The sequence below is a fragment of the Teleopsis dalmanni genome, chromosome 2 (assembly GCF_002237135.1).
Source record: "Teleopsis dalmanni isolate 2A chromosome 2, ASM223713v2, whole genome shotgun sequence".
Taxonomy (NCBI): domain Eukaryota; kingdom Metazoa; phylum Arthropoda; class Insecta; order Diptera; family Diopsidae; genus Teleopsis; species Teleopsis dalmanni.
Window position 1 is genome coordinate 161,495,298 of NC_051847.1, and position 24,434 is coordinate 161,519,731.

General features: G+C 30.0%; 6 protein-coding genes and 1 pseudogene across 6 annotated transcripts; 3 read left to right on the forward strand and 4 right to left on the reverse strand.

The window, feature by feature from the left end:
- Positions 1-1,285: 1,285 nt before the first annotated feature.
- On the reverse strand, positions 1,286-8,157 carry LOC119683181. Its single transcript, XM_038096800.1, has 8 exons — positions 7,874-8,157; positions 7,712-7,816; positions 6,632-6,775; positions 6,456-6,567; positions 4,206-4,339; positions 3,997-4,137; positions 3,704-3,940; positions 1,286-2,381 (listed from the first exon to the last, which is right to left on the reverse strand). The coding sequence occupies exons 1-8, from the start codon at positions 8,057-8,059 to the stop codon at positions 1,359-1,361; spliced, it is 2,082 nt and encodes a 693-aa protein (XP_037952728.1). The 5' UTR covers positions 8,060-8,157; the 3' UTR covers positions 1,286-1,358.
- Positions 8,158-8,262: 105 nt separating this feature from the next.
- Positions 8,263-10,932, reverse strand: LOC119684758 (serine protease snake-like). The gene is made up of 6 exons (XM_038098872.1): positions 10,572-10,932; positions 10,440-10,507; positions 10,272-10,381; positions 8,875-9,095; positions 8,651-8,811; positions 8,263-8,435 (listed from the first exon to the last, which is right to left on the reverse strand). Exons 1-6 carry the CDS (start codon positions 10,873-10,875, stop codon positions 8,277-8,279), a joined length of 1,023 nt encoding a protein of 340 aa, XP_037954800.1. The 5' UTR covers positions 10,876-10,932; the 3' UTR covers positions 8,263-8,276.
- Positions 10,933-11,356: 424 nt separating this feature from the next.
- On the forward strand, positions 11,357-11,448 carry LOC119686617 (annotated as a pseudogene).
- A 1,629-nt stretch (positions 11,449-13,077) lies between these two features.
- Positions 13,078-15,124, forward strand: LOC119683992 (probable tubulin polyglutamylase ttll-15). The gene is made up of 4 exons (XM_038097900.1): positions 13,078-13,222; positions 13,280-14,469; positions 14,534-14,747; positions 14,808-15,124. The coding sequence occupies exons 1-4, from the start codon at positions 13,184-13,186 to the stop codon at positions 14,922-14,924; spliced, it is 1,560 nt and encodes a 519-aa protein (XP_037953828.1). The 5' UTR covers positions 13,078-13,183; the 3' UTR covers positions 14,925-15,124.
- A 384-nt stretch (positions 15,125-15,508) lies between these two features.
- On the reverse strand, positions 15,509-16,380 carry LOC119680665 (probable peptidyl-tRNA hydrolase 2). The gene is made up of 2 exons (XM_038093593.1): positions 16,080-16,380; positions 15,509-16,021 (listed from the first exon to the last, which is right to left on the reverse strand). The coding sequence occupies exons 1-2, from the start codon at positions 16,239-16,241 to the stop codon at positions 15,650-15,652; spliced, it is 534 nt and encodes a 177-aa protein (XP_037949521.1). The 5' UTR covers positions 16,242-16,380; the 3' UTR covers positions 15,509-15,649.
- A 1,492-nt stretch (positions 16,381-17,872) lies between these two features.
- LOC119681819 (signal peptidase complex catalytic subunit SEC11A) lies at positions 17,873-20,148 on the forward strand. The gene is made up of 4 exons (XM_038095108.1): positions 17,873-18,081; positions 18,154-18,413; positions 19,832-20,009; positions 20,079-20,148. Exons 1-4 carry the CDS (start codon positions 18,013-18,015, stop codon positions 20,127-20,129), a joined length of 558 nt encoding a protein of 185 aa, XP_037951036.1. The 5' UTR covers positions 17,873-18,012; the 3' UTR covers positions 20,130-20,148.
- A 661-nt stretch (positions 20,149-20,809) lies between these two features.
- On the reverse strand, positions 20,810-22,201 carry LOC119681818. The gene is made up of 4 exons (XM_038095107.1): positions 21,879-22,201; positions 21,416-21,751; positions 21,299-21,354; positions 20,810-21,236 (listed from the first exon to the last, which is right to left on the reverse strand). Exons 2-4 carry the CDS (start codon positions 21,748-21,750, stop codon positions 20,953-20,955), a joined length of 675 nt encoding a protein of 224 aa, XP_037951035.1. The 5' UTR covers position 21,751; positions 21,879-22,201; the 3' UTR covers positions 20,810-20,952.
- Positions 22,202-24,434: the final 2,233 nt, after the last annotated feature.

Consider the following 24,434-nt stretch of genomic DNA (forward strand, 5'->3'; position numbering starts at 1 on the left):
ATAATAACCTAAATGCCTAACTAAACGAATTCTAGACTATTTACAAATCTCGTAATTGTTGTGGGCTCAATATTACCTATTTGATTTAGCACCAAGAATCCGCTCCCAAGGTAGTGAAGTCTATGCTTACCGTAGAAATAGTCAAGTTGCATAGAACATGTTCTGATGTTTCCTTCTCCTCATGACACAGCTGACATGAGAATATAGAAATATAAATTTATGTAATTATTTTTAATTTGATTTTTGATGAAATTTAATACTGACCTAAATACAAATATACCTATGAGGTTTTCCTATTACGAGGTTAGTAAGCACCATCAGTAGCGCAACTGTAGTTGTTGTTAGTATAAATGCCATTAATATGATTAGTATTGAAGACATTGTTGTGCCTTATAGTAGCAATGATATAAAGTATATTAATAAACATCTCTCTATTTCTTATAGCATTGCTACCCTCGACACCCTAGGCAGACATCGCAAATTGTGGTCGTTTTCAGATTTCTACACTATAAGACTTCTATTCAATGGTGTAAGTAAGTAAATGGTGTAAGTCAAAACCTAGTCAGTGTGTAGATGCTGAGTTCGACTGTATTATTTAAAATTTGTTATCTTTGGAATTATAACTAGAACATATAGATATATGAAAATTTGATACATATATTGGATACATATATATATTTTTATATTTCAACTTAATGTAACTATTAACTATTCAGCTAATCTTGTATTTAATAATATTTTTAAATAAAATTTCATTGTTTCTCAAAACCTTAAATATAGCTATTGATTTTTTTTTATGACAGCCATTTTGTGGCCGTATATTCACTATATTCAGTCAAGTATCAATCTTAATATTCTGTGTAACTAGAGAATTATTCTGTAGCGTTGAAATAATATCCAACCAAATATAAAATATGTGTGAAATTCATACCTTCTGTTATTACGTATGGACTCAGTTAGATTAAATTTATTTGAACTTCTATATATGAAACAGAGTCAGGAGGCCCTATTTAAAAAAATCTTTTAGTGTGTTTTTAGTAGAGATCTTATTAGGGTTTGAACCTAGATCTTGTGTGCAGTTCTTCTAGTCATAAAATGAGACATAAAAATTTCCTCAAGACAAAACTAAACTCATGCTTAGACCCATTAAAAGTTTGCAACTCTTATTTTATTTCATTTGCAGATATACAATGCCATAAGTATATCTAAAGAATTTTTTATAAATTTTAAATTCGTTCAGTTTATACTGACACTCTTATCTATACTTGAATTAAAGAAAACAATATTGTGGTTTTAGTATTTATTTCTAAACAAAAAATTTGAAAAAAATATATAAGTGGTTTTACTTATAACAGAATTTAATCATCTCCGCTATCTTCGATGATGCGACAAATAATTGGAATATCTTGTACCTTGGTTGTATTACCAGACACAGCATCTTCCAGAACTCTACTGACGACTTCATTTTTAAACTTTCGCCACTCCTTTTCTCTTAAGAAGTCAATAAACAAATTTTCTCTTGATGGAATGCTAGTATTTAGATAAAAACGTCGTCTTTGCCAAATATTACCAGGATTTTGATTTGGTTCGAATAGCCAATAGCGTGGAACTAATAAACATTGTACTGTAGAACGAGCCATTATAACTCTATGCTGTAGCTTTTCACCTAAACCAAAAATACCTCCAAATAATAGTGAGCCTACATCGATAAAGCGACTCTCATATCTGATTTGTAATTCCTTACTTTCTTTCCCGCTTTTTTTAATAATTTTCTTTTTTTTTTTAGGAGTTTTCATAGCTGCGGCGGTAGCCAACAATTCACTTAGAATTTCACTTTCAGACTTTTCTTCAATATTTACTAAACTTTCTTCTACTGTTACATCGGTTTCTTCCTCTACTTCCTCCATCTCACCAGTTAGTTCACTTTTCAATTCCGTTTCAGTACCTATACTATCATCATACTCTTCTTCATAATTAACTTTACTTTTTGCTATATCCTCCGGTGAAGCTTGTCCATATGATAACTCATTCATATCATTTTCATCTACTTTTACGTTTGCACCATCCCCTTCAGTAGCATCATCAGTTTTATTATCTACATCTTTACCATCTGCTTCTTTTACGCCATCTTCACTAACTGCGCTCTCTTTCATTTCTTCTTCTTCTCCATCGCCTTCTCCTGTTGTAACCTCTTCATTTTCCGGTTGTGATTGTTGATTTATCTCCGGTTTCTTTTCAATTAACTTAGATGGTTTCTTTTTTGGTGCTTCATGTTCCTCATCGTCTTCATCTTCGCCTAGTCCATCCGTTTCTTCATAAGGTCTATCTGCGTCTAACCTTAGACAGTCCATTTCAATTTCTTGGAGATTCTTTATTTCTATCTGAAAGTATAATTTAAAATTTTCATCATTCAGTAAAAATATTTATTACTTAAAAATTAACATACTTTTAATCAATTTTTAAAGTTGGCTTATTTATTTTAGATAAAACATTACTTTAATAAAAATTCTGGATTTAATCTGATTAAACTGATCTGATTTAATAATCAGACGCACTTATAGTTCTGTTACTTGATTTTTCTCTTGTATTGAGTACAACTACGGGACCACAATATACCGTTTCAATATACATTAATAAATTGAATAAATATAAACTAGTAACAAACATGTAGAACCCAAGAATAATAAACTTATTGAAAGAGATATCTATACGTTTATTAATAAAATTACAATTCCCAAGGCAAGGTACTTCCAGTCAATCCTTAACCAATTATAAAGAAGTTGATAGAGAGATTACTGCTAAACCTCGATTATAATAGAAAATTATACAGCAACGATGAATCGATATTGATCAGGTATGTGAAAAAGTCAATAAAGTTTCTGCAAACATAACGTAACAATATAGGTATATGATACATCTATAAAAAATGGCAAGAAACTAACAAATCAACCATTCATGTTTGTGTTTTAGTATCTAGTACATTATTAGTACCAATAATTTTTACACTTACTCATTATTGTTCTTTGCTAGATAATTAAGAGTGGGGAGAAACTATATAAAATCTCAAATTCTGTTTATTTTCTTTCTCTGTTAATATATTAGATGTTTCAATGACAGTAAGTAATTGGCCTAAAGTAGTTTAGATTGGGGACGGGGCGGTTGCCTTAAAATAGATTTTGTGAGTGAACGTTTTTCGATGCTAAGTGGGCCTCCCATTTTAACATTGTTAGCACCGACGTGTACGAACAAGCTTTTCCTGTCAATACATGGATGTTGGAAGTGATATCTCACCGTTGACTCGGTCAACAGAACCTCGTTTGTGAAAATGGGAGTTACAACGAGAAGGTGAGGATAACAATTGATTCGCAATAGCTATATATTCACGTTTGGTAGAAAAGTAATGGAATATGAATATGAATTATCTTTCCCCGCTTAACATTTAGAGAAAATAATATTCTGACACCCTGTCAGTTTTAGGCTTGAAAATATTCCAATTAAATAACCCACGTTAACGACAATTCTAAAATAATCGTACTGTTTAATATATTATGGAATCTAAAATATTGTTTTCTATATATTTCATTTTGCACATTTTAATAACAACTGAGGTTATTTATGTTAGTTAGCTAGGAATAATAAAATAATAATGCAATAATAAATAATAATAATAAATAATAATAATAATAATAATAAATATATTTACCACTCGCTTAGGTTTCTTCTGTGCAACCACTTCAGGATTATCAACAGTACTTAGTTTCCTTACAGGCTCAGGTAAAAAACCTTCTATGGATTTTATTTCCGTCTCAATATCAAAATCGTCATCTTCTTTTGTTTCTGGTTTCTTAGAACTTTCTTCGTCTGTTTGAAATAATCCTTCTTGCTTCTCATCTGATATATCTACTAATTCATAGGATTTCTTTTCATTAAATTCTGTTACCTTAAAAAAGACATACACAACCATCAAAAATCATATTAAATTTGATTGCTACAAACCTTTAGTTTTAGACACTGCAATATCATGCATTCACCGCTTACAATAAAATAAACAGGACTGACATGTCCTTTATCCTCATAATAAATGGTTTCGAGTGGCTCGAACTGACGCAGCTGTGCCATTTTGCAGCCTCTCTGTAACTGAAGGATATATAGAAGATAGATGTTGGAAATAAATGTAATATAAATGCTAGTTTATAGTATCAGACCTGACTGGCATTTAAGTGGCTGAAATAAGGTAGCGCATCAAAAGCTGCTTTTTTTTCCATCCATAATTTAGTCATTTCAACCCGTAGAACTCGATCGAAATCATCTTCAAACACAACGAGAAGTTCGCAGTTGTCTAGAAAGAATAAACATTTTTGTTAGTTAGCTTCGATTTATGCCACTTTGTGATGGAACTCATTGAACTAAAATTATAATGGTACCTTAATAGCCTGGTACGTAAATCAAAAACTACCCCTTTCCTTACGACTCTCACTCATTCGAGCATTACAATGGAAACCAATAAACCGAATTGAATTGAATTAAAATTTTCTGGCTGCAATTCGACTGCCTAAGTAAAAGCACTTGCAATTCGCTTGATAGGAAAGCCGACTAAATAGGAAAATTATTCGCAGTCCCAAAAAGTTTATGAATTTTTATTGAATGCGCTACAATTTGAATAAACTTGTACCGACCTTCATAAAATAGTCGATAACAAAAAACTCCAAAAATATTACAATACTTAATAAAGCTTTCTAGTAGAAAAAATTAATAAATTTTTCTTTTTTATTGGATATTTTAGAATATCCAATAAGTCTCACTAATAATTTTTAATAATTATTTAGTTCTTTCAAGAATCGACTTCAAGTTATTTGATTTATGAGTATACGATAGATAAAAATGGTTTTAAATATCTTAAGTACTTAATTCACAAAATAATAAATCACACTCGTATATATTGCCATATTAAATTAAATTCACTTATTCATACATTAAGAGTTCTTCTTCTTCCAGTCCCTTGGATTTGATCGTGCCACTATAGCATACTTCTTAACTTATTTCAAATGTATTAATCAAAATACCAAACATCAAAATAAATAACTATTAAAGTACCAACTAACATTACATATATAGCGACAAGAAAAATGTAAAATATATAATAAATATAATATAAAATGATCATTTTTGACATCTCTAAAAAGTCTGGCATGATGGCCTGATAGTAAAAATGTCTCATCTAGGTGTTCCATCCTTTTGCACGAAAATCAACAGCGCATTCTGATCAGTTTGTACTATATAAGCAGGGGTTCCTCAGGAATCGCCACTCTTCCCTACTCTTCACAACATTTATACGTTCGATATCCCAATGTTAGGTTCCTTGACATGGGCATTATAAGCTGACGATACGTGTGTGCTTTACTCGGATAAATGTGCTCTCAACATAACCAACACACTTCAAGAGCATATAAACCTAATTCTGGAGTATTTCCAGAAATGGAAAATAAAAATCATAAATTAAAACACTAAGGCTCTGGAGGAGACAGAACCCGTCGAGAGTGAGAGTGAGAAATGTGTTAATAAACTGGAAGGATAGCATTAAATATCTAAGCATCTCACTGAAAAATATTCTTCATCACCTTCAACCGCTATGCAAAAATGAAAATTTTAATGCTAAGAACAGGAAGCTGATATATAACCGAATAATTCGACCGTCACTTCTATATGGATGTGTAGCATTGAACAAGGCTTCAAACACTACTATTCGCCAGCTGGGAATCGCTCAAACCCAGGTTTAGAGAAGAGTTTTCAAGACACCATAGTGCTTTAGGACGAATGACATTCTCAGGGCCCTCAACATTGATCCGATCAAAAAATACATAAAGGAGAGAGCGCTAAAACTAATTACGAAAACTGAGAGGCTTACCAACACCGCGTTATCGAATCTCAGAATGTTTACAGGTTCCTAGGCTAGGTATGCAGATCTGATGTCTGTTATTGTTTAGTATGATGAAGTGATAAATAAGTTATAAAGGCAACTCGCGGTTAGTAGAAACTAAAAGTGTTCAAGTGCACTGACTCAACTAGCCTCAACATAATACAAATAAAATTTTTTAGAGAGCAAAAAAGTGCTGGATAACTTCATAAAAACATGAACAATTCAAAAAATGATGAAAAATATAAAAAAAAATTCAAGCAGAAAATATTACATCATCAATAAAGCCACAAAAAAATAAAATAAAAAAATGAACAATAAAAAATGGAATATAAAATAATGCTAGTTAATAGCATTAAAAAAATGGAATATAAATAAAAAATGCTGTCAAAAGTCTATCTATAAACATCTTAAATGTTGAAATCTTGCAGATTTTTGGAATTAGTTAAAAAAGAAATAAACACTTGGTTTTAAAGAAATTAAAATTAAATTAAATTTTAATAAAAAATAAACCCTTAATTTTTTATGTGACTAGACTTACTTCTGGTGGTATAGGTGTTTCTTCTTAGGCATTGCTCAATGAACTCAATATCACCGATACAATCACCGGGACCTATAACTGATATAATTTCCTCCACAAATTCATTTTCAAACTGAAAATTATAAAGTAACTGAGATTGATAACTGAAAATGATACTAAATGAACATATAAATTACTGCATTCCAGGTTTTTTCCATTACTTCAACTTCACCAGTTAAAATGAAGTATACATATCTTGGTGGATCACCTTCTTTTATAATTTCACGACCTGGTCCAACGTATAGAAACGAGATAACTGGAACTAGACGTGATCGAACTTTCTATAAAAAAAAAGTATTTAATTATTATTAGTAGCTCCCTCTTCACCCATTTTCTATTCCTTATTTTGGTATTTGTTGTGAATTAATATTAAAATTAATTTTAAAGTAAACTAAGAACAAGTAACTGGATTTCTAAGTCTTTCGTTCTATTGCTTAAAAGGTGGTCACATGAGTAGATTTTCATTTTTTTTTTGATAAACAAGATGTCAAAAAATTTGACTATCACAAGGATATTCCTTATTTTCCCCTGGTATTGTTAAATGATACAATTAACGGAGAATTATTGTTTAGATAAATTGTTTCCATAAGGAACGTACGAAATTTTTTAGATGCCGTCAGATGCAGAAGATGACTGGTTTTTTAAGTTATGATAATAGACGTCAAAGAAATAATAACTGCAGAAAACAGATCTGATAAGAAAAGAACTGAAGCTACTTAAAAAAAAATTACTTATAAAACCTGTAGGAGTTTTACTGATCAGAAGAACGGTGGAAGGATATAGCCAACAACAACATATCTAACATTTATATATTTATAATAAATAAATATATTGTATTTACATATAATACAGACATAATATATATAGTAATATAGTGCAACATATAAGTATAAATATATGAAGCCATCTCACTTGATACTAAACTTCAAGAAGATCCATATTTTCATATAATGCTAATACCATCATAATTGGAATGATTTGACAAAATTTTAAAATTGTTTTAAGATGAAACCGTGGCATAGAGATCGTCGCATGACACATCAAATGGCTATAGCTTTCTAAAGAGTATCAGTACTTACATAAAGTGAAGAAAGTAAGTACTGATACTCGCTGTTACAGTTTTTTGGTTTTAATGTATATAAATTCTAAACTTCATGTAAAAATATAAAAATAAATTCAGAATTGCAATCCTATTGCGTTTTGAATTACACACTCACCGGAGAAAGTTTCGAAAAACATGTTAAATTAGCAATCAAATGGACTAGTCTTTTGCGCTCTTCAACGGTACGTATTGTGTGATTTGTTCGAATCAAGCTTTTATCCTGAAAGGAGGAAATATATGAGTTCTAACACTATATGTACCAGGGGAAAATATTTACAGCCATTGTCAGAAGTCCAATTTTCTGTTGTGTTCTTATCAGCATTGAGATGTTCTTCTTCACATTCAGGGTAAACTTTTGCTCTTCCGCATCCGCTAGCCACATCCTATTGTAGATCACGGTACGTATGGCATTGCGAAGCCGAGCACGAGCGGCCTTCTGAGCGGTTTTATTACGTTTCGACATTTTGTTACTATTGCTGTTAAATTGATTAAAAATAAACTATATAATTAAAGTGGAACCAATTTTGTTGACTCGGTTAGGATTGCGTAAATTTTAATTTTAATTTTTACCAACATTTTTACAAAAAATTTCGAATTCATTTATTTTATTATAAGATATAAAAAAATCATAGCTAAGTTAATTAAATAATTAATCTATTAGAGGTGATGTGAAAATCATGTTAAACTATAATGCTACGTAGCCACTTCATATAAGGTATTAATTTTAGATAGATAATGGGATAAACTTTTGAATAGCATTGCTGTACATATGTAGCGAGTCCGATTAGGTAGAATTCATTTTGAGCATTTCTAGCCATCAAAGGTCCACCAATCAGACCCTGTAATAAAACAATATAAGAAAATATTAAGTTTATTATTAAGTCATATACTGGATTCACACGAAAGTTTTCTTTCTAATTTTAGCTGTCAAAAATTTTCGCTTTGCATTGAAAGCAACAACAATTGACAGCTAAAATTACAAACATGACAGCTAAAATTAGAAACAAAACTGTCGTGTGAATCCAATATTACAAGGAATACATTTTTTTATTACTTTGCACATTTGAGAGTCCGTAAGATTTGTATTGCCGACACAATACTGGGTCGGACTCATTCCATTACTTAATTTTCGCGCGTGTAAATAAAAATCATTGCAATATTTTGTAGGCATTATATCAACTGACATGACGATCATCTCATCTGTGTTGATAAAGTCTGCAATAAGTAACTTCATTTGATTAATTTGTAATAATATGTATATCATCCATTCGAATTTACTATGACCAAAGGCAAACATTTTTGTAGAATTAAAAATGTTTTCCTCATTCCATTTCCAAAAGCAAGCTGGCAAGAAATTGGTTTCGATAGCTAATTCCATCACTGCAATATCATGGTACATATCTGAATCGCTATAGTTTGGATGTGTGTAAATTTTTATTATCGGGATTTTTTCCTTATTTATACTGAGATTACCCAATTCCACAACTTCAGCACTGGTACTGAAATTACAAAATAAAAATTCAAAAAAGAAAATAATACTTAATACTATAAGGTTTACTATATAAGGTTTTTTATATTTATAAAAAACGCACTAATATACCTTTATACCTAATAATAGTAATAATAAATCTTTAAACGAACTATAGATATTTTGTCCTTCTAATGAAAGTTCAAATGTACTTTTCGACGGCTAATATAATTTTCGCAGATGTTAACAGCGTTTATATCTTTTTACCTCAGTATTCTCCATCGGGAAATATTCGCCTAATCAAAGTAAGAATAACTTTCTTGAAGAGTTTTTGATATCCGACGGGATCAAGAGCTCTACTATAGTTTAACCCAGACAAAGTAGGCAGCCAGATCAAAAGGGAAGAGAATTAAAACTTTTTCTACAAATATATAACATTTAATTAATATTTTTTTTTGACCCAGGGCAAAGTAGGTAGTTACATGGAATAGAACCACCTATTCAAGGTAAGAATAACTTACTAAAAGAATTTTGAAAACCGACGGAATCAAAAACTTTTATTACAATTACCTCTTTATAACCCAGAACCAAGTAGACATACATATATAATATTAAGTCAAATCAGCGATGTCCATGAAGGCAATAATATTTTTTTTGAAGAGTTTTTGATAACCGACGAGATCAAGAGCTTTCATTACAGTTTCCTTTTTTTGACCCACAGCAAATCAGACTCTGCCAAACTAGACTTATATAACATCAAGTCAAAGCAGATATATCTAATTTAGAAATCTTTTAGCAATCTACGCTTTATTCTGTTGACTACAGGTGCTACTTTGTAAATAAATTGGTAATTAAACTCTGCGTGTCATATATTTAAAATACCACACTTGTAGTATCTTGAGTCTTAAGTATTCGTAATCTTCTATATATTATATATTATTATATATCTGGTAGTATTTGGTAGTATTTTGACTCTTAAGTATTCGTAATCTTCTATATATTAACATATATATTATTATCAATCTTATTAAAATTAAAGTGGATCTATTAAACTGCATGTGTGAGAAATATACCTCAAGCCTCTGTCTTTGACAATTAACTTAACAAATGTCCAACGATTAGTGTGAGTCATATAAATATATATAAAATCCATAAAAAACTATAGTAATGACCGGCGATAAATGTGAGTGTAAACACAGAATATTACCCTTTGAAGTTAGTGCAGTGCGCTGAGGTGAGAACATAAGTGGGTGTAATTAAAATCCCTCCACAGAAGTAACGCACATCTCCATTAAACTCTCGATATCCAATTTTTACCTTTAAAAGTACATCTCATTGAGAAATTTTATTGCATCAAAAATATTTAAATACGAACCAGAAAATTTGTCACTTTGTTTTCTGGTTTATTTGCATTCAGCTCAGTTATTTCATATTTAAGATTATCTAAAAATAAAAGTAATTTTGTAGTTTCGAATATTAACTATTATTCATTACTCGATTACTTTACCTTTAGATGCTGTAGAAAATGTTTGTCCATCATAACCACCAGAAAAACATTCAGTGGAATCTAAAATTTTGGTTGTAAACTGATTTGATGTATGCGGATTCTTATCACAACACACATAACCGGAATCACAAGTAGAAGATGAATCTCTTATTATTATTGCGCCATCGAATGCACAATCTTCCAATTTTACGCAAATACCATTCAAGCCGTTTTCAATTTCACATTTTGTAATAAAATTCTCCTCACAAAACGTTCCAAATATTGCAAATTGTATGAAAAGCAAAATAAATAATAATTGATTCATAATTCCCTTGATACGTTTCACTCTCTAATAGAACTGAATGACCCGATAAGATATTTTGATGTTCCTGAACGTGAGCTTGTACTGATTTAGCGTTTATTCTTCCATCTTAATCTGATCAGAATTTCAAACGCTCATTGAGATCTCAGCTACTTTGTGTAAGTTTCATTGTAGTCTCAGAGTGCGACCTTCGACTACTGATACTGATAGCGATATTTGTCATTTCTATTGAATTAGATAGATGTTCCGCTGTAATATAGGAATCAAACAAAACTCATAATATTTCAGTGCATATTCAGACAAATTTAAGTAGGGATTAGGGATTACTATTTATTTATGTGATACAATTCATATAGCAGAGTTCTTTACTAAGTTAGAATACATTTCTCTTAAATATCACCTGCAAATCAAAAAGTATTCACTGGAGATGTCTTAATATATAAATGTCCAATGATGATTAGCAATATTAATGGGTTTTATATTAGTTTTCTTGCTACGGCAAAACATATACTAAAATTAGAACGGTACAGAGAGATTAGTACACCCTCTGTGTAAGGATGACACATTCACATTTTTCTGGTAGACGACTAAAATGTCATAGCTGTAAACTTTATATATATAATATAATTGCTATAAATTTCTATTTAATACAACAAATTTAAAATTAAATAAAATAAAGTCAAGGCGTAGAAAGGGATTATAAAGAAACCTCGTAGTTAATAGAGAGTAAAAGTGCTCAAGGGCACTGACTCAGCTAGCCTCAACATAATAATAATTCCAACAACGCTTCAATATCTGAATAAGATATCAGAATAGTGCTTTGAAAATAAATTTAAAAAAATTATGTCTAGTTCAATTTGATTCATTAAATTTATATGTTTTAGTATTTCTATGAGTCTATGATATCCTAATTAGAAATTCAATCTAATAAATAGTAAATATAGATGATCCTACAAAGCAAAACTGAAAGAATGAATTGGACAAGCAGCAACTATAGTGATTAAGGAATATATGTCACTAGGCAAGTAAAAGTAAAATAAGAACATAATTGACAACTGCAAGGGAAAAGATATATATTACTAAATATTTAGGAATGTAATATAAGAAATATATGCCATTATAGATTGGTAAATCTGGTATAACTTTTTCAATCGATATACACTTTTAGTATAATTTTAATTTTCGATTGGTAAATGTTGGGTGAAATGTATGTTATTCTAGATTAATTTGCAATAGTTAAGATATTTTGCCAGAGTAGCAAGATTACCCTGAAATTAGTCTTGCTACTTATTATGTTGAGTCAGTGCACTTGAGCACTTTACTCTCTATTAACTGCGAGGTTTCTTCATAACCCGTTTCTACGCCTTGACTGGATTATTATTTATCATTTTCCCAAGAAGCCTGTAACCATTCTGACATTCGATAACGTGTTGTTAGTAAGTTTTCGTAAATAATTTCAGGGTTCTATTCTTTATGTATATTTTGATCAGATCAATCTTGAGGTCCATGAGGATGTCATTCATTCTAATGTACTATGGTACATTTATGATATATAATATATAAATGTCTACTAACACTACGACTATAATATTACGCTGTTACTATTACTAAAATTTCGATAAAATCGAGAGTAAATCTAGATTGAATCCAGATTTACCAATTGAAATCGCCAATAGTATAAAACTAAAAAAAAATACGAAAGCTAATGAGCAGTATTTTAAAATTATGTGACGCTTTAGATACAACTTTACCTTTAATCGAAATTAAGTTTAATTACTGAATTTAAAGTTCTTACTTAAATTTTATACTCTTAAGCACAATTTTAAGTATTCGATATTATCGACAACGCAGTCATTTAAGATTTATACTGATTTTAGTGTGAAAACGACACTTAAGTGAGGATAGAAAAATTATCCTCACCATAGAAAATGGTTAACTAAAAATTCAAAACTTTAGTTAGTAAAAAACACAGAAGATTAAAATACATAAGAAATATTTTAAATTAATTCAGTAAATTAAATATATTACAATTTCTTTAAATTGTAAGAAAATCGTATTAAAACCCATGAAAATTGATTTCAAGTCATAAATTTGAAATTTATGTGAACGTATATTTAGTTTCAGAACTTGGCATCACTTAAAGCTAACAGTATTTATTGCGACTGTGTAACTGCTGTAGCTGCAGCGCTTTTCACCACTCGTCAAATGTGGAGAAAGTTTGAAACAACGGCGATTTTACTTTATAATTGCGTTGGATTTTAATTTTGATCTTCAACTGTTTCGTTTCGTTTATTGTATTTAGCACAAAACAATGCCGCGTTTTTCAGACAGTGAAGATGCTGATGAAGAGGTTGGAAATTTTTATTTTTAAATGAACAGTTTTCTATAATTTATATTCCATTTGTAGTTCTATAGTTATCAAGCATATTGTCATAACAGAAGGCGAACTTTGATGTCTAAGCGCTTTGTGGTCTTTTTTTTGTGTGCAACGCTGGCTTCTGCCGTTGTGGTGGAGTTCCTGCCGTTTAAGATTCTAAACTCTAACGTAAGCCTGCGCAGTTTAATTAAAAAAACTACCGATCTGCAGTTTGGTAAGCAACCGACATATGCGATATACAGCAATAGTCCAAAGGAGGATCATTTAGTGCACGTGAAAAATGTTTTAAGTTATTTAGGATACCGGCGAGTTCCTTTTGAAGATGATTGGGATTTACTGTGGGCTCATGATTATCCATATTTGCGCTTGCCAGAGAGAATGAAAAACCTTGAACCCCATCAAACGGTTAATCATTTGCCTGGTTGTGGATTTTTAACAAATAAAGTTGATTTATGTACAACACCGTTGCCATTTTTGCCGAGAGCATTTAGATTGCCTTCCGAACAAGAAGAATTTTTGAAATATGCTATGAACAACTTGGGTGCATTATTTGTGGAGAAGAACAATCAGCATAGATTAATTGCAATTCGTTCTCCAAACGAAATAAACTTAGACTCCAATGATTCATTTGTCCAGGAGTATATACAAAATCCATTTTTGGTAAATGGTTATAAATTTGATATTGGAGCATATGTTGTAATAACCTCTGTAAATCCTTTGCGTGCATATATTTATAAAGGAGATATTTTGTTCAGATATTGTCCCGTTAAATACTATCCGTTTGATCCTTCAATTGTCGACAAGTATGTTGTTGGTGACGATTACTTACCTACATGGGAGGTGCCATCTTTGAAAAAATACTACATACGTTATTCCGGTAGTATGCGGGCTGCTTTCGACGCATATGTTCGTGATCAATCTTTAGATCCATCTGGTATTTGGACGCAAGTGGAAGATATTATCCGACGTACGATAATATCAAAGGAGCAAGATATTGCACGTCTGTTACGTTCATATAAAACACAAAACTTTTTCGAATTGATGCGATTTGACTTAATTATTGATAAGGATCTAAAAGTTATTTTAATGGAAGCTAATATGTCTCCAAATTTGTCATCTGCACACTTTAAGCCGAACTCATTATTATATGAACAAATATTGTATAGTGCGCTGAATCTTGTTGGTATTGGGTCCCCTATTAAGCACAAGACCAAAGATAGGTATGAACGCTGGAGTTATTTTAAAACAGAATTTAAATCCTTTTGTTTTTATTTTGATTATTAGATGTGAAGACATGACGCAGATGCTTGCATCAGAAAAAAATCTTGCAGTTGACTTAAATACATGTGTTGAACATGATTGCGATAAATCGTGTAATGCCGAGGAATGTAGCTTGTGTTTGCCCTGCCTTACTGGTACTGAATACAAGATTTTGGAAAAAGCACATGAAGAGCATCTTCACAAAATGGATATGAAACGTATTTTTCCAAAACCGATTGTGAGTAAATTGATTAAATATAAAAAAGGAATTTTAATTTATGTGCTATAAATATTTCAGTTGGATTTGGATACTTATAATTTACAAGAAGAAATTGGTAATATGACAAAGACTAACGCATGGATGACCAAATGGTTTTATGAAAAATGCAAATTTGATCAAAGCTGGTGTGGTTAACTGTTTTAACGTTGTTTCCACTAGTCTAATCGAATATTTTCTTAATTCGCAAGCAAATGGAATTTTTCAGAAATTTCGTATTAAAACTATAGTATTATTTATTTAAAACAAATTTAATATGGTGGCTATGTACATAAATTAGTTAAGATCACTTACTATTTAATTCGTACAATTAAAATTCTTTTAGTGCCAATTTATTGTAAGAAATATTTAAATAAAATTATTAATGTGAATTGTATACAACATAATTATTAAAATTTTTTTTTTTATATACTTGCAAAAAAAAACTACTTAAAAACTATAAATATTATTATTCAAAATATTATAATGTACTAAAATAACTTCAACTGATCAGTGGTGCATGGCAGAGAAATTGTTAGAAAAATCTAAATTATTCTTTAAGGTGCATTATTCTTTGGCTGAATATGTAATATAGGAAATTGCAAACGTATTTATTTGGATAGATCCGTCGCTCTATGTTTTTTCATATACTCAAGCCTTTAATCTCAAATTTCAAGTCGAATTCTACTTCACAATATTTTACAGAGCTAATATGAAAAACACGCACATTTAAATTTTTCTGTTTTCACGAAAACAATTTATTAATTTATCTTAATTATGATAAGTACTAAACAATTATTCGTAGTGTCATTTTAGGATATAAATAAACTTATTACAATTTTATTTAATTTAAATATATCTAACCTAAGCCTACATGGCACTATTTAAAGTAATTTTAAATGCCCAGTTACTTTATCGATGTCTTCTGCCCTTGCTGGCCCAATTGCTAAAACTGTTTTAGAATTTGGTTCGATTTGTGTTCGCCCAGCGTCACGAATAAGACAAGAGCTTAAACTGTGTAAGTCTGCTGCTCGTTTAATAGCCATCATTTCTCTTTCACTCTCAACTTTAAGAGCAATTTTCGCACAGCCTGTATTTTCCCAAGCCTGTACTAATCTAGGTGAAGTAACTATAGCCTTTTGGTAAGCTCCAACGGCACCATGTCCACATTGAGCCGCTACTTTACCTTTGCCCATTTTTAGGTCATTACGTACTACGAGTACCATTTTATAATTTCCACCGAAATTACTAAAAGGCTAAGAAAAATTGAAAAATTTACTAAATAATTATAAAGTAATTTAAAAGTAAAAATACCATGTCTAGTTTATCCATGCTTTCAGACATTTTAGCTGCACCTTTTGCACTATCATCAGTTAAATTGTGCCTCTTTAATGCATATTTGTAGCCAACGAAAAACGATAAAAGCACCGCAATTCCGTTTAGTAATTGTGTTGCATCTAGTAATTTATCTCCCATTGTTATCAATAGCTTTTATAGTTTAAATTAATGTGAATTACACGATATATAGCATTTCATCAATAATTGTAAAGGCAATATCAGCTGCTTTTGGTAGCCGCGGACGTTTTTTGTTTAATCGTACACGAGTTGGGGCATTCACAATAGATACATTTTGTGAGTTACCATCCATTTAGACTGACCATATTTTCAGACTTACTTCTGATATATGTTAATAGGTTATATATTAATTTAAGTAACAAATATGTTTTGAATTATTCAACAGGATTTTATAAATTCTATTCGGAAATTTTATCAAAGCTTAACTGTCATACTTTAACTACAGAAACTCCACATACCTATATATGTTATATGTATTAATATATAAATAAATTTGAGACTTGTAGATATATGTGTTGGTTTGGTTTTCAAATGACATATATTCAAATTTGAGGAGACATCATAATGTTCAATGTCGAATACTTAACTTGAGTGTCTATTGTGAAATATGCATTTAATCAAGATCTGAACGATATTCCATGATATGTGATTACAAGTGTCTTTCATATTTCTCATTACCCCTCTTCATGGTCTTGATTTTGTATGAAGTGTAAATATTTGACACTAAATAATTAAAATTCCACAGCTTCCGTTAATTTACTTATAATTAGATTTGAATTGCCGAAGCAGTTATTACCTTCTTATTTACATAATGTTATACTTACTTAATAAGTTTTTAGATTAATGTAAGTTGGTTTTTGAAATATACAAAATGTTTTCTTTGTATTATGTGTTTATATTAAACCACGCATACAAAACTCGCACTCACGATGTATTGATTTAGCAATTTAATACTTCAGTATTTGAATAAAATAGAATGAGCTTTTCAGTTTAAATAAAAATCATGAAGTGGTTTTTTGTTAAAGTTTTAAGAGATTGTAGATATTAAGAAGTAATAAAAAAATTTTGGGACTAACTAAATACAGTTAACTAAATAAGTTAGTTACATCAAATAAAATAATATTAATATTGCTACTCATAGTAAAACTCAAATAAAATACAAGTAAGGTACAAGTAAGGTGAGCGTAACACAAATAAAGTACCAAATTATGCTCTTTACACAAATTTTCAGCTTTGTGTAAATTTTGATGAGAACACCAGTGCCGTGCAAATAAACAACACAAAAATTTAAATTCAAACCAAAACAGCTGATTCACACATCACACAAATTTTACTTGTAATAACATGTACGAATAAAGTTTGTATAGCATTTTTAAATTTCGACAGGGATGTTATGCTCTTTCGAAAGTTTGCTAATGGGACGCGCTTGTGCATACACAGTGTTACTCAAGACCTAATATATGCAGCATATTGCCAAGCACTTGGAAGTGTAGCCTTTGGTTTACATATGATGAATACACGAAATGTTTTTTATATTTGTAAATAAGCGATAAAGATTAAATTATTTAAATGATTTGGAAAAACTTGATGCACATATAAAATTTTTTTTCAACATATAGATAGCCCTTATAAAACTTGAACAAAAAACAAAAAAATTATTTATATACTGAAATTCAATCCTCAAAGTGCTTAATCTACTACTATGCAGTTGTATAGTTGCTTTAAACTGTTCGAATAATTTATGCAACCCTGCGTTTCAACTGACGTGTACCAGCGTCTGTCATTTAACTGCCGACCGTGCCAAGCGGCTTAGTTTCGTTAAAGGAGTAAAAAATAACCTGCCGTATTTTTTAACAAATTAGTTAATTAGTTTTTAGAAAACAAAATAAAAATGGGGCTTACAGAAACCCTTCAGTTGGATGAGATGTTTCGCGACTTCAATAGAATGAACAAGCGACAGGTATGAGCATACACAACTAATGGCTACCACGTATGCAAATATTGTTAAAATTATTTTCCGCTGTTCTTTCAGTCTCTTTACCAACTTTTAAGCTTTGCTTTGATTGTATCGTCCGCACTTATGATTTGGAAAGGACTTATGGTTGTAACTGGCAGTGAATCACCTATTGTAGTGGTGCTCAGTGGAAGCATGGAACCGGCTTTCCATAGGGGCGATTTGCTTTTCTTGACAAATTACAAAGAAGAACCAGTGCGTGTCGGCGAAATTGTAGTTTTTAAAGTGGAGGGAAGAGACATTCCAATAGTTCATCGCGTGATTAAATTGCACGAGAAGTAAGTAAGAATAGTTATAGGCTATATACATATATTAAATAAAAAATTTATTATGAAAATTGATTAAGCTAGTTTTAATATAATATTATTGATTTAAATATAGATTAATGTTTATAATCTTATAATGTTCTATAATTTAATTATACGTTAAATTATTTTTTTTTTTAAATTATATTTATATATATTAGTTATATATTTATATATATTAGTTATATATTTATATATATTAGTTATATATTTATATATATTAGTTATATGTTTATATATATTAGTTATATATTTATATATATTAGTTATATATTTATGTATATTAGTTATATATTTATATATATTAGTTATATATTTATATATACATGTATTATAATTTTGCCATATGCCTTTATCATATACGATGATATTATCCAAGAAAATTATAATATCTACATATGTTAACTATATACTGATTAAATTATTTATATATATTTGTTTACTATGAATATGTTATATAGGTATGTGCGACATATTATTGATTTAATAGTTGTAATAAGAATTAAAATATTTTACTAATTTAAGATCTTGTCATGAAAATTCTAACAAGAATTTATGAAAGGATACCATTATTGTTTTTATACATATGTGTTTAGAAATATTACAAGTTGATTAACATAGTAAATTCATAGAGTATTTCGTATTAATTTTTATTCTATTTCTTTATCGATATTATCGGTGTATTCATCTGATTAATATTTAGTAAATTTGTTGAAATATGGAATTATAAACTTATTTACAATTTTATATGACTGTTTTTGGTAGATTTAATTTTGTTTATAATATATTGTAAATTATATATTGTAAAAGTTTTATTAAAAAATTAAATAAGATTGAATAGTATATTTCGCAAGATTTTGAATCTGTTTCGTTATCTCATGAATACGGCATTGTATATATGTAACTCATAATGTAAAGTATTTAAAATATATTTTGTCTTAATTTTGTATTTAAATTAAAAGTATATTATAATAGTGTTATTATACTATAAATTGTTATTAAGACTAATATTCAATACGTTTTTTTTAATTATTACTGTGCTTAGGTCGTTAATTTCACACATAAAAATTAAAAATGCTTTTTTAAATAATAATTACACTTATAAATTTGTGTTAAATATTTATTGTTTATTAATTTTTTATAAAATAAATTTTGGTATAATTTTTATTTAAAAAAAAAAACATTTTAAATGTTTATGTGTTAAATTAACGAACTAAGCCCAGTAAAAATTAAAAAAAGTTATACTATCTTATTACAATAGTATATACTATTATACTATATAGTAGCATGATAGAAAATAGATGATATATAATTAATTTTTTTATAATATAAAATTTTATTACTTTTAAAAATTATTGAAAATATTAAAATATTTTACATATTTTTATTAGAGCTGATGGTTCAGTCAAATTTCTTACAAAAGGCGATAACAATAATGTTGATGATCGAGGTTTATACGCACCTGGTCAGCTATGGTTAACAAAGAGAGATATTGTTGGACGTGCTCGAGGGTTCCTACCGTATGTTGGCATAATAACAATATTTATGAACGAGTATCCCAAAGTTAAGGTAAACTAGACTTTAAATACTTTTCATACATTGAAGTATACCTACAATACCTTCTTCCTTTTTTTCCAGTGGGCTATACTTTCAATTTTAGCACTTTTTGTACTACTTCATCGCGAATAAAAAAAAATTATATATTCTACATACATTTTGAATTTGATAACTGTTCACTAAGCTTCGGAAAGAAGTCCTAAAATTGTAAGAAAAATATCATAGTTGGAAAACATCGTCTTCTCGAACCTTACAAATGTCTATAGAAGAAAAGAAATTACAGCATTTTTATATATAATAATTAATTTGAATAAATTTAATTTAGGAAATATAAAACTAAAATGTAAAATATAAAATACTTTCCGTTTTTTAGTGGTTAATTATTTTTTTAATGCAAAACTATTTTGCACTGTTAAAGAACTATTTTTCTTTTTGAGCTATAAAAAAACGGCTTTTCGGAAAGGTTTTCTCATTTCTTTTGCATTTAATTATTTAAATGTTTTTATATTTTTTGTAACATTGACACTGACATTCAACTCTGAAATGACTGATAACATTGATCGCGTAAATATTGGCAGCAATTAAATTGAGGAATTTATTGAATTGTAGAGAATCGTTCATCTGCCAATACAAAAAATAAAACTTTGTTTTTGTTTTGTGTGAATCATAAAAAAATTTAATTAAATTACAATAAAAGCACAACAATTTTCTAAAAACTAATACATTATCGCCTGTTATTTCTTCTCAAATGAAATTTACAACATGACAGCCTTTCCTACTTAATTTAGTTGGCGGAATGAAAAAAGCAAATCTTACAGCACTGTTGCCTTGAAACATATTCACATCCAAGCTCCTGCTCGTAAGTATATAACGTTTATTATATTTGTTTGCAAATCAAAGTGGAAACACTTTTAAAATTTTAGATTTCACAATTGGTCTATCAACATTTTGCAGCCTATTCTTTTGGTGGCAGTCCTTTAGGTTTTAGTACGGTCTCCAGTAAGTTGGGTCCTGGTTGATTTTTAGGCCTAGGCGTAGGTGTTAATGACCTAGTGTGTGGTGGTGCCTCTCCTTTCTTCTTAGCAGCAACATTTGAGGTAGCAGCGCGGCGTGCTCTAATTTTCTCTTCAACTTTGCTTGGTACCATATAGCAATTAGATTCACGGTACACAGGTTTACGACGATCATTCCATGGAAATACCCATTGAATAGGTGTGAAATCTCGTCTCCATGGTTTACCTATTCATAAAATTAATAATTAAAGCTTGTACATTCGGAACAGTATATATAAATAAACTTACGTGGTCTAAACCATAAATCACATGTCCAATCTTCTTCGCCGTCATCATCAATATCACTAAACAAATTTTGTGATTGTTATAATTTAAAAATTAATAATTTTCAAACATGTGCCTTACCCTCTTACATAAACGCGCACATATCTGCCAGTTTTACGAAATAAATCCAAAGCCTGCCGGAAAGTTAAATCCAAAGCAGGTGTGTCATTAATTTGGGTGATTTCATCTCCGATGCGCATGCCAGCGCGTTTAGCCAAACCAGTTGGTGTGACGTTAACTATTGTTAATGGCTCAAATTGATCACTTCCACCGGTGACCTCAATACCCCATAAAGTGTCCACAAAACTCATTATCCGCCGATCAGTTTCCACGGTGTACGTTATGCGTAATTCATACTCGACATTGTCAAAAGCATCAGATGTATATTTAGGAATTTTATTCTTTGAGTCGATCATTCTTTATAAAGTTTACATATTTTAATAAGTTTGAATAGTTAATATAAATGAATTGAAATAAAATAAAAAAAGCAATCCATAGTGATGCTATGATACTTCAATATCTGTATCGATGAAAATTACTTTACCTGCTATTTTATTTAGAGTATATATAATATTATTTGGAATAAAATATAAAATTCAGAAGTTCCACGCAACAGTAAAAAACCACTGATCTCGGATAAAAGAGCAACTGCTGCACTTGCACTGACAAACTGTCCTAACAAGAAATCGCGCGAATATAACTGAGAAGGCATCGATAAACGGCGGGTTTATATAGCTAATCGCCAGCAATAGTTCTTGACCTGTGTTATTGATTGATTGACACACCAAAGTTCTTCGACGTCACCAGAAGATGCAGCTGCTGTAGGAAAATCGGTGGAGACATGCATCTGATTTTGTTCCGCTAAAAAATAAACTAAAAAGCTTATAGTAAATGTAATTTATTGTAAATCTTTTTATTATAGTTCTTTTTTTGTATTAAACAAAAAATACAATTAAACTGATATGAATGCAATTAGCTCATGAATTTTATTTAAATACATTTATTTTTATATCTGTAAACATATGAATGCTTATTTCTAGATATTGTATGTTCCATATAATATATGCTTGTCAAAGCTGTATCATAATGACTTATTCATCAACTATTTGATAATGCATAATTATTATGGACTATCAAATGGAAAGTTTTTAATTAAAAAAAAATTTATTAAATGGCTTTCCTACTTTTGTATAGTTTTTGAATAAAGTAGAGTAAGAGGTGATCTCATCCGCTTTTTGATAGATTTATGATTATATCGTGAAGGGGTCAGAAGATTCTGAAAACGAGTTGACACGGCAATATATCTACCCGTATTTAATGTGGTAATGCCAACGAAATCTAAGTTCTCGCACAGCTATAAAGTATCATTCTATTTCATTTATGATTTTAACGCAAAGGGGTCAGAAGATTCTGGAAACGAGTCCACGAGGCAATATATCTGACCGTATTTAATGTGGTAAATGCCAACGAAATCTATGTGCTCGCACAGCTATAAAGTATCATTCTATTTCATTTATGATTTTAACGCGAAGGGGTCAGAAGATTCTAGAAACGAGTTGACGAGGCAATATATCTGACCATATGTTATTTAATGTGGTAATGCCAACGAAATCTAAGTTTTCGCACAGCTATAAAGTATCATTCCATTTCATTTATGATTATATCGCGAAGGGGTCATAAGATTCTGGAAACGAGTTCACGAGGCACTATATCTGACCGTATTTAATGTGGTAATGCCAACAAAATCTAAGTTGTCGCACAGCTTTAAAGTGTCATTCCATGTGCAATTACTTTATATGAGGACTGTTTAAAACATTTCGTACCCAATATAAAAAGGTATCAACTTGTTTCTTAAATCCCAGAAAAAAGGATATTCTGTCATGGTCTTTTAGTTATTCATTTACTGTGGCTCACCTATCTTCATTTTTATGAAGTTATTGACATTCACAGACAAAAGTAACTTTATATATTTTCTATAACAGAAAATAGGATATATATTAAATTTAATAAACCATAATTAATCTGGGACTTTCGATTGAATTTCAGAGCTAATTATCAAATGCACATATTTTTGCTATATGACAATCTTCAAATGAGGTCTTCAAGATAAATATTACGTGGATTAGTTACTAAGTAACGCCTGTTGTTGTTACTTTTAGTATTTGTGAAACAATTAAAAAAAAAGCAGTTTCTTAATGAGAAAAATACGATGCAAACAAGGCACTGGCTTTAAAAAATATATAGGCGACATTACAGTGAGCGTAATTTACTTAGACGCACACAAAAAAAATGCTTTTATTTTTGTTAAGGAGCAAAGCTATTGATCTTTTTTCATTATTGTTTTTTCTTTTCCATTACTAAACGTTAACAAACATAAAAGGAGTGTGATTTTTATTTTGCAAAGTTATAACGGTGAATTTCATAAAAAAGAAGCTAAGTAAGTGCGCAATTTTTATAGACGCATATATTTGTTTCGGTAGTTCGGATTAGTTTATTTGATTGTTCTGTAAGAAGGTTTGTATTTCATAACACATTAATATTTGAGCTAATATTCTAAAAGCAAAAACCATACAAATTCTTTACGAAATAGGCTTCGCATTTGCGCAAGTCGAATGGCATAGGGAAAATTTCTGAGCGCTGATGAAAAAGCCAAAATAGGGTGTTTACATCAAAATGGATTCTCAAAGAGGAAAATTGCACGCCACACAAACCGATCGGAACACGTTGTAAGAAATTTTTTACGTATGGGTGAGGAATATGGTAAAGCCCCTACGAATAACAAGCGAAATGCAAAGATAAATCGGCGACTCAAAAACCAAATAAAGGAAGAAGCAACAAAAAATCGGCTCAGTGCAGCTCAAATCGCATCAAAATTGCAGCTACCAATTAAAAAAAGAAGAGTGCTGCAAATTTTACATGCAGATGGCCACATAAAATGGAAGAAAATGATGAAACGGCCCCCTCTGAAAGAAATGCACAAGAAGATTCGCATTGTTTTTGCTAAAAATCATATGCATTGGACCAAAGAATGGCACTCGGTTATTTTTTCGGACGAGAAAAAATTTAACTTGGACGGGCCAGACGGTTTCAGCTCTTACTG

What these genes read in the sequence shown, in the direction of transcription:
- LOC119683181 (XM_038096800.1), bottom strand. Translation starts at nt 8,059, where the DNA reads ATGTCGAAACGTAATAAAACCGCTCAGAAGGCCGCTCGTGCTCGGCTT. An exon ending in AAACACCTATACCACCAGAA is followed by an intron (nt 4,340 to 6,455) that starts GTAAGTCTAGTC and finishes TATTCTTTCTAG; the next exon opens with ACAACTGCGAACTTCTCGTT. An exon ending in GCCACTTAAATGCCAGTCAG is followed by an intron (nt 4,138 to 4,205) that starts GTCTGATACTAT and finishes TATATCCTTCAG; the next exon opens with TTACAGAGAGGCTGCAAAAT.
- LOC119680665 (XM_038093593.1), bottom strand. Translation starts at nt 16,241, where the DNA reads ATGGGAGATAAATTACTAGATGCAACACAATTACTAAACGGAATTGCG. An exon ending in GCATGGATAAACTAGACATG is followed by an intron (nt 16,022 to 16,079) that starts GTATTTTTACTT and finishes AATTTTTCTTAG; the next exon opens with CCTTTTAGTAATTTCGGTGG.
- LOC119684758 (XM_038098872.1), bottom strand. Translation starts at nt 10,875, where the DNA reads ATGAATCAATTATTATTTATTTTGCTTTTCATACAATTTGCAATATTT. An exon ending in ACAAAGTGACAAATTTTCTG is followed by an intron (nt 10,382 to 10,439) that starts GTTCGTATTTAA and finishes GTACTTTTAAAG; the next exon opens with GTAAAAATTGGATATCGAGA. An exon ending in CACTGCACTAACTTCAAAGG is followed by an intron (nt 9,096 to 10,271) that starts GTAATATTCTGT and finishes TTGTAATTTCAG; the next exon opens with TACCAGTGCTGAAGTTGTGG.
- LOC119681818 (XM_038095107.1), bottom strand. Translation starts at nt 21,750, where the DNA reads ATGATCGACTCAAAGAATAAAATTCCTAAATATACATCTGATGCTTTT. An exon ending in GTGCGCGTTTATGTAAGAGG is followed by an intron (nt 21,355 to 21,415) that starts GTAAGGCACATG and finishes AAATTTGTTTAG; the next exon opens with TGATATTGATGATGACGGCG. An exon ending in TGATTTATGGTTTAGACCAC is followed by an intron (nt 21,237 to 21,298) that starts GTAAGTTTATTT and finishes TTTTATGAATAG; the next exon opens with GTAAACCATGGAGACGAGAT.
- LOC119683992 (XM_038097900.1), top strand. Translation starts at nt 13,184, where the DNA reads ATGCCGCGTTTTTCAGACAGTGAAGATGCTGATGAAGAG. An exon ending in GTGAAGATGCTGATGAAGAG is followed by an intron (nt 13,223 to 13,279) that starts GTTGGAAATTTT and finishes TTCCATTTGTAG; the next exon opens with TTCTATAGTTATCAAGCATA. An exon ending in AAGCACAAGACCAAAGATAG is followed by an intron (nt 14,470 to 14,533) that starts GTATGAACGCTG and finishes TTTGATTATTAG; the next exon opens with ATGTGAAGACATGACGCAGA.
- LOC119681819 (XM_038095108.1), top strand. Translation starts at nt 18,013, where the DNA reads ATGGGGCTTACAGAAACCCTTCAGTTGGATGAGATGTTTCGCGACTTC. An exon ending in ATAGAATGAACAAGCGACAG is followed by an intron (nt 18,082 to 18,153) that starts GTATGAGCATAC and finishes CTGTTCTTTCAG; the next exon opens with TCTCTTTACCAACTTTTAAG. An exon ending in ACGAGTATCCCAAAGTTAAG is followed by an intron (nt 20,010 to 20,078) that starts GTAAACTAGACT and finishes CTTTTTTTCCAG; the next exon opens with TGGGCTATACTTTCAATTTT.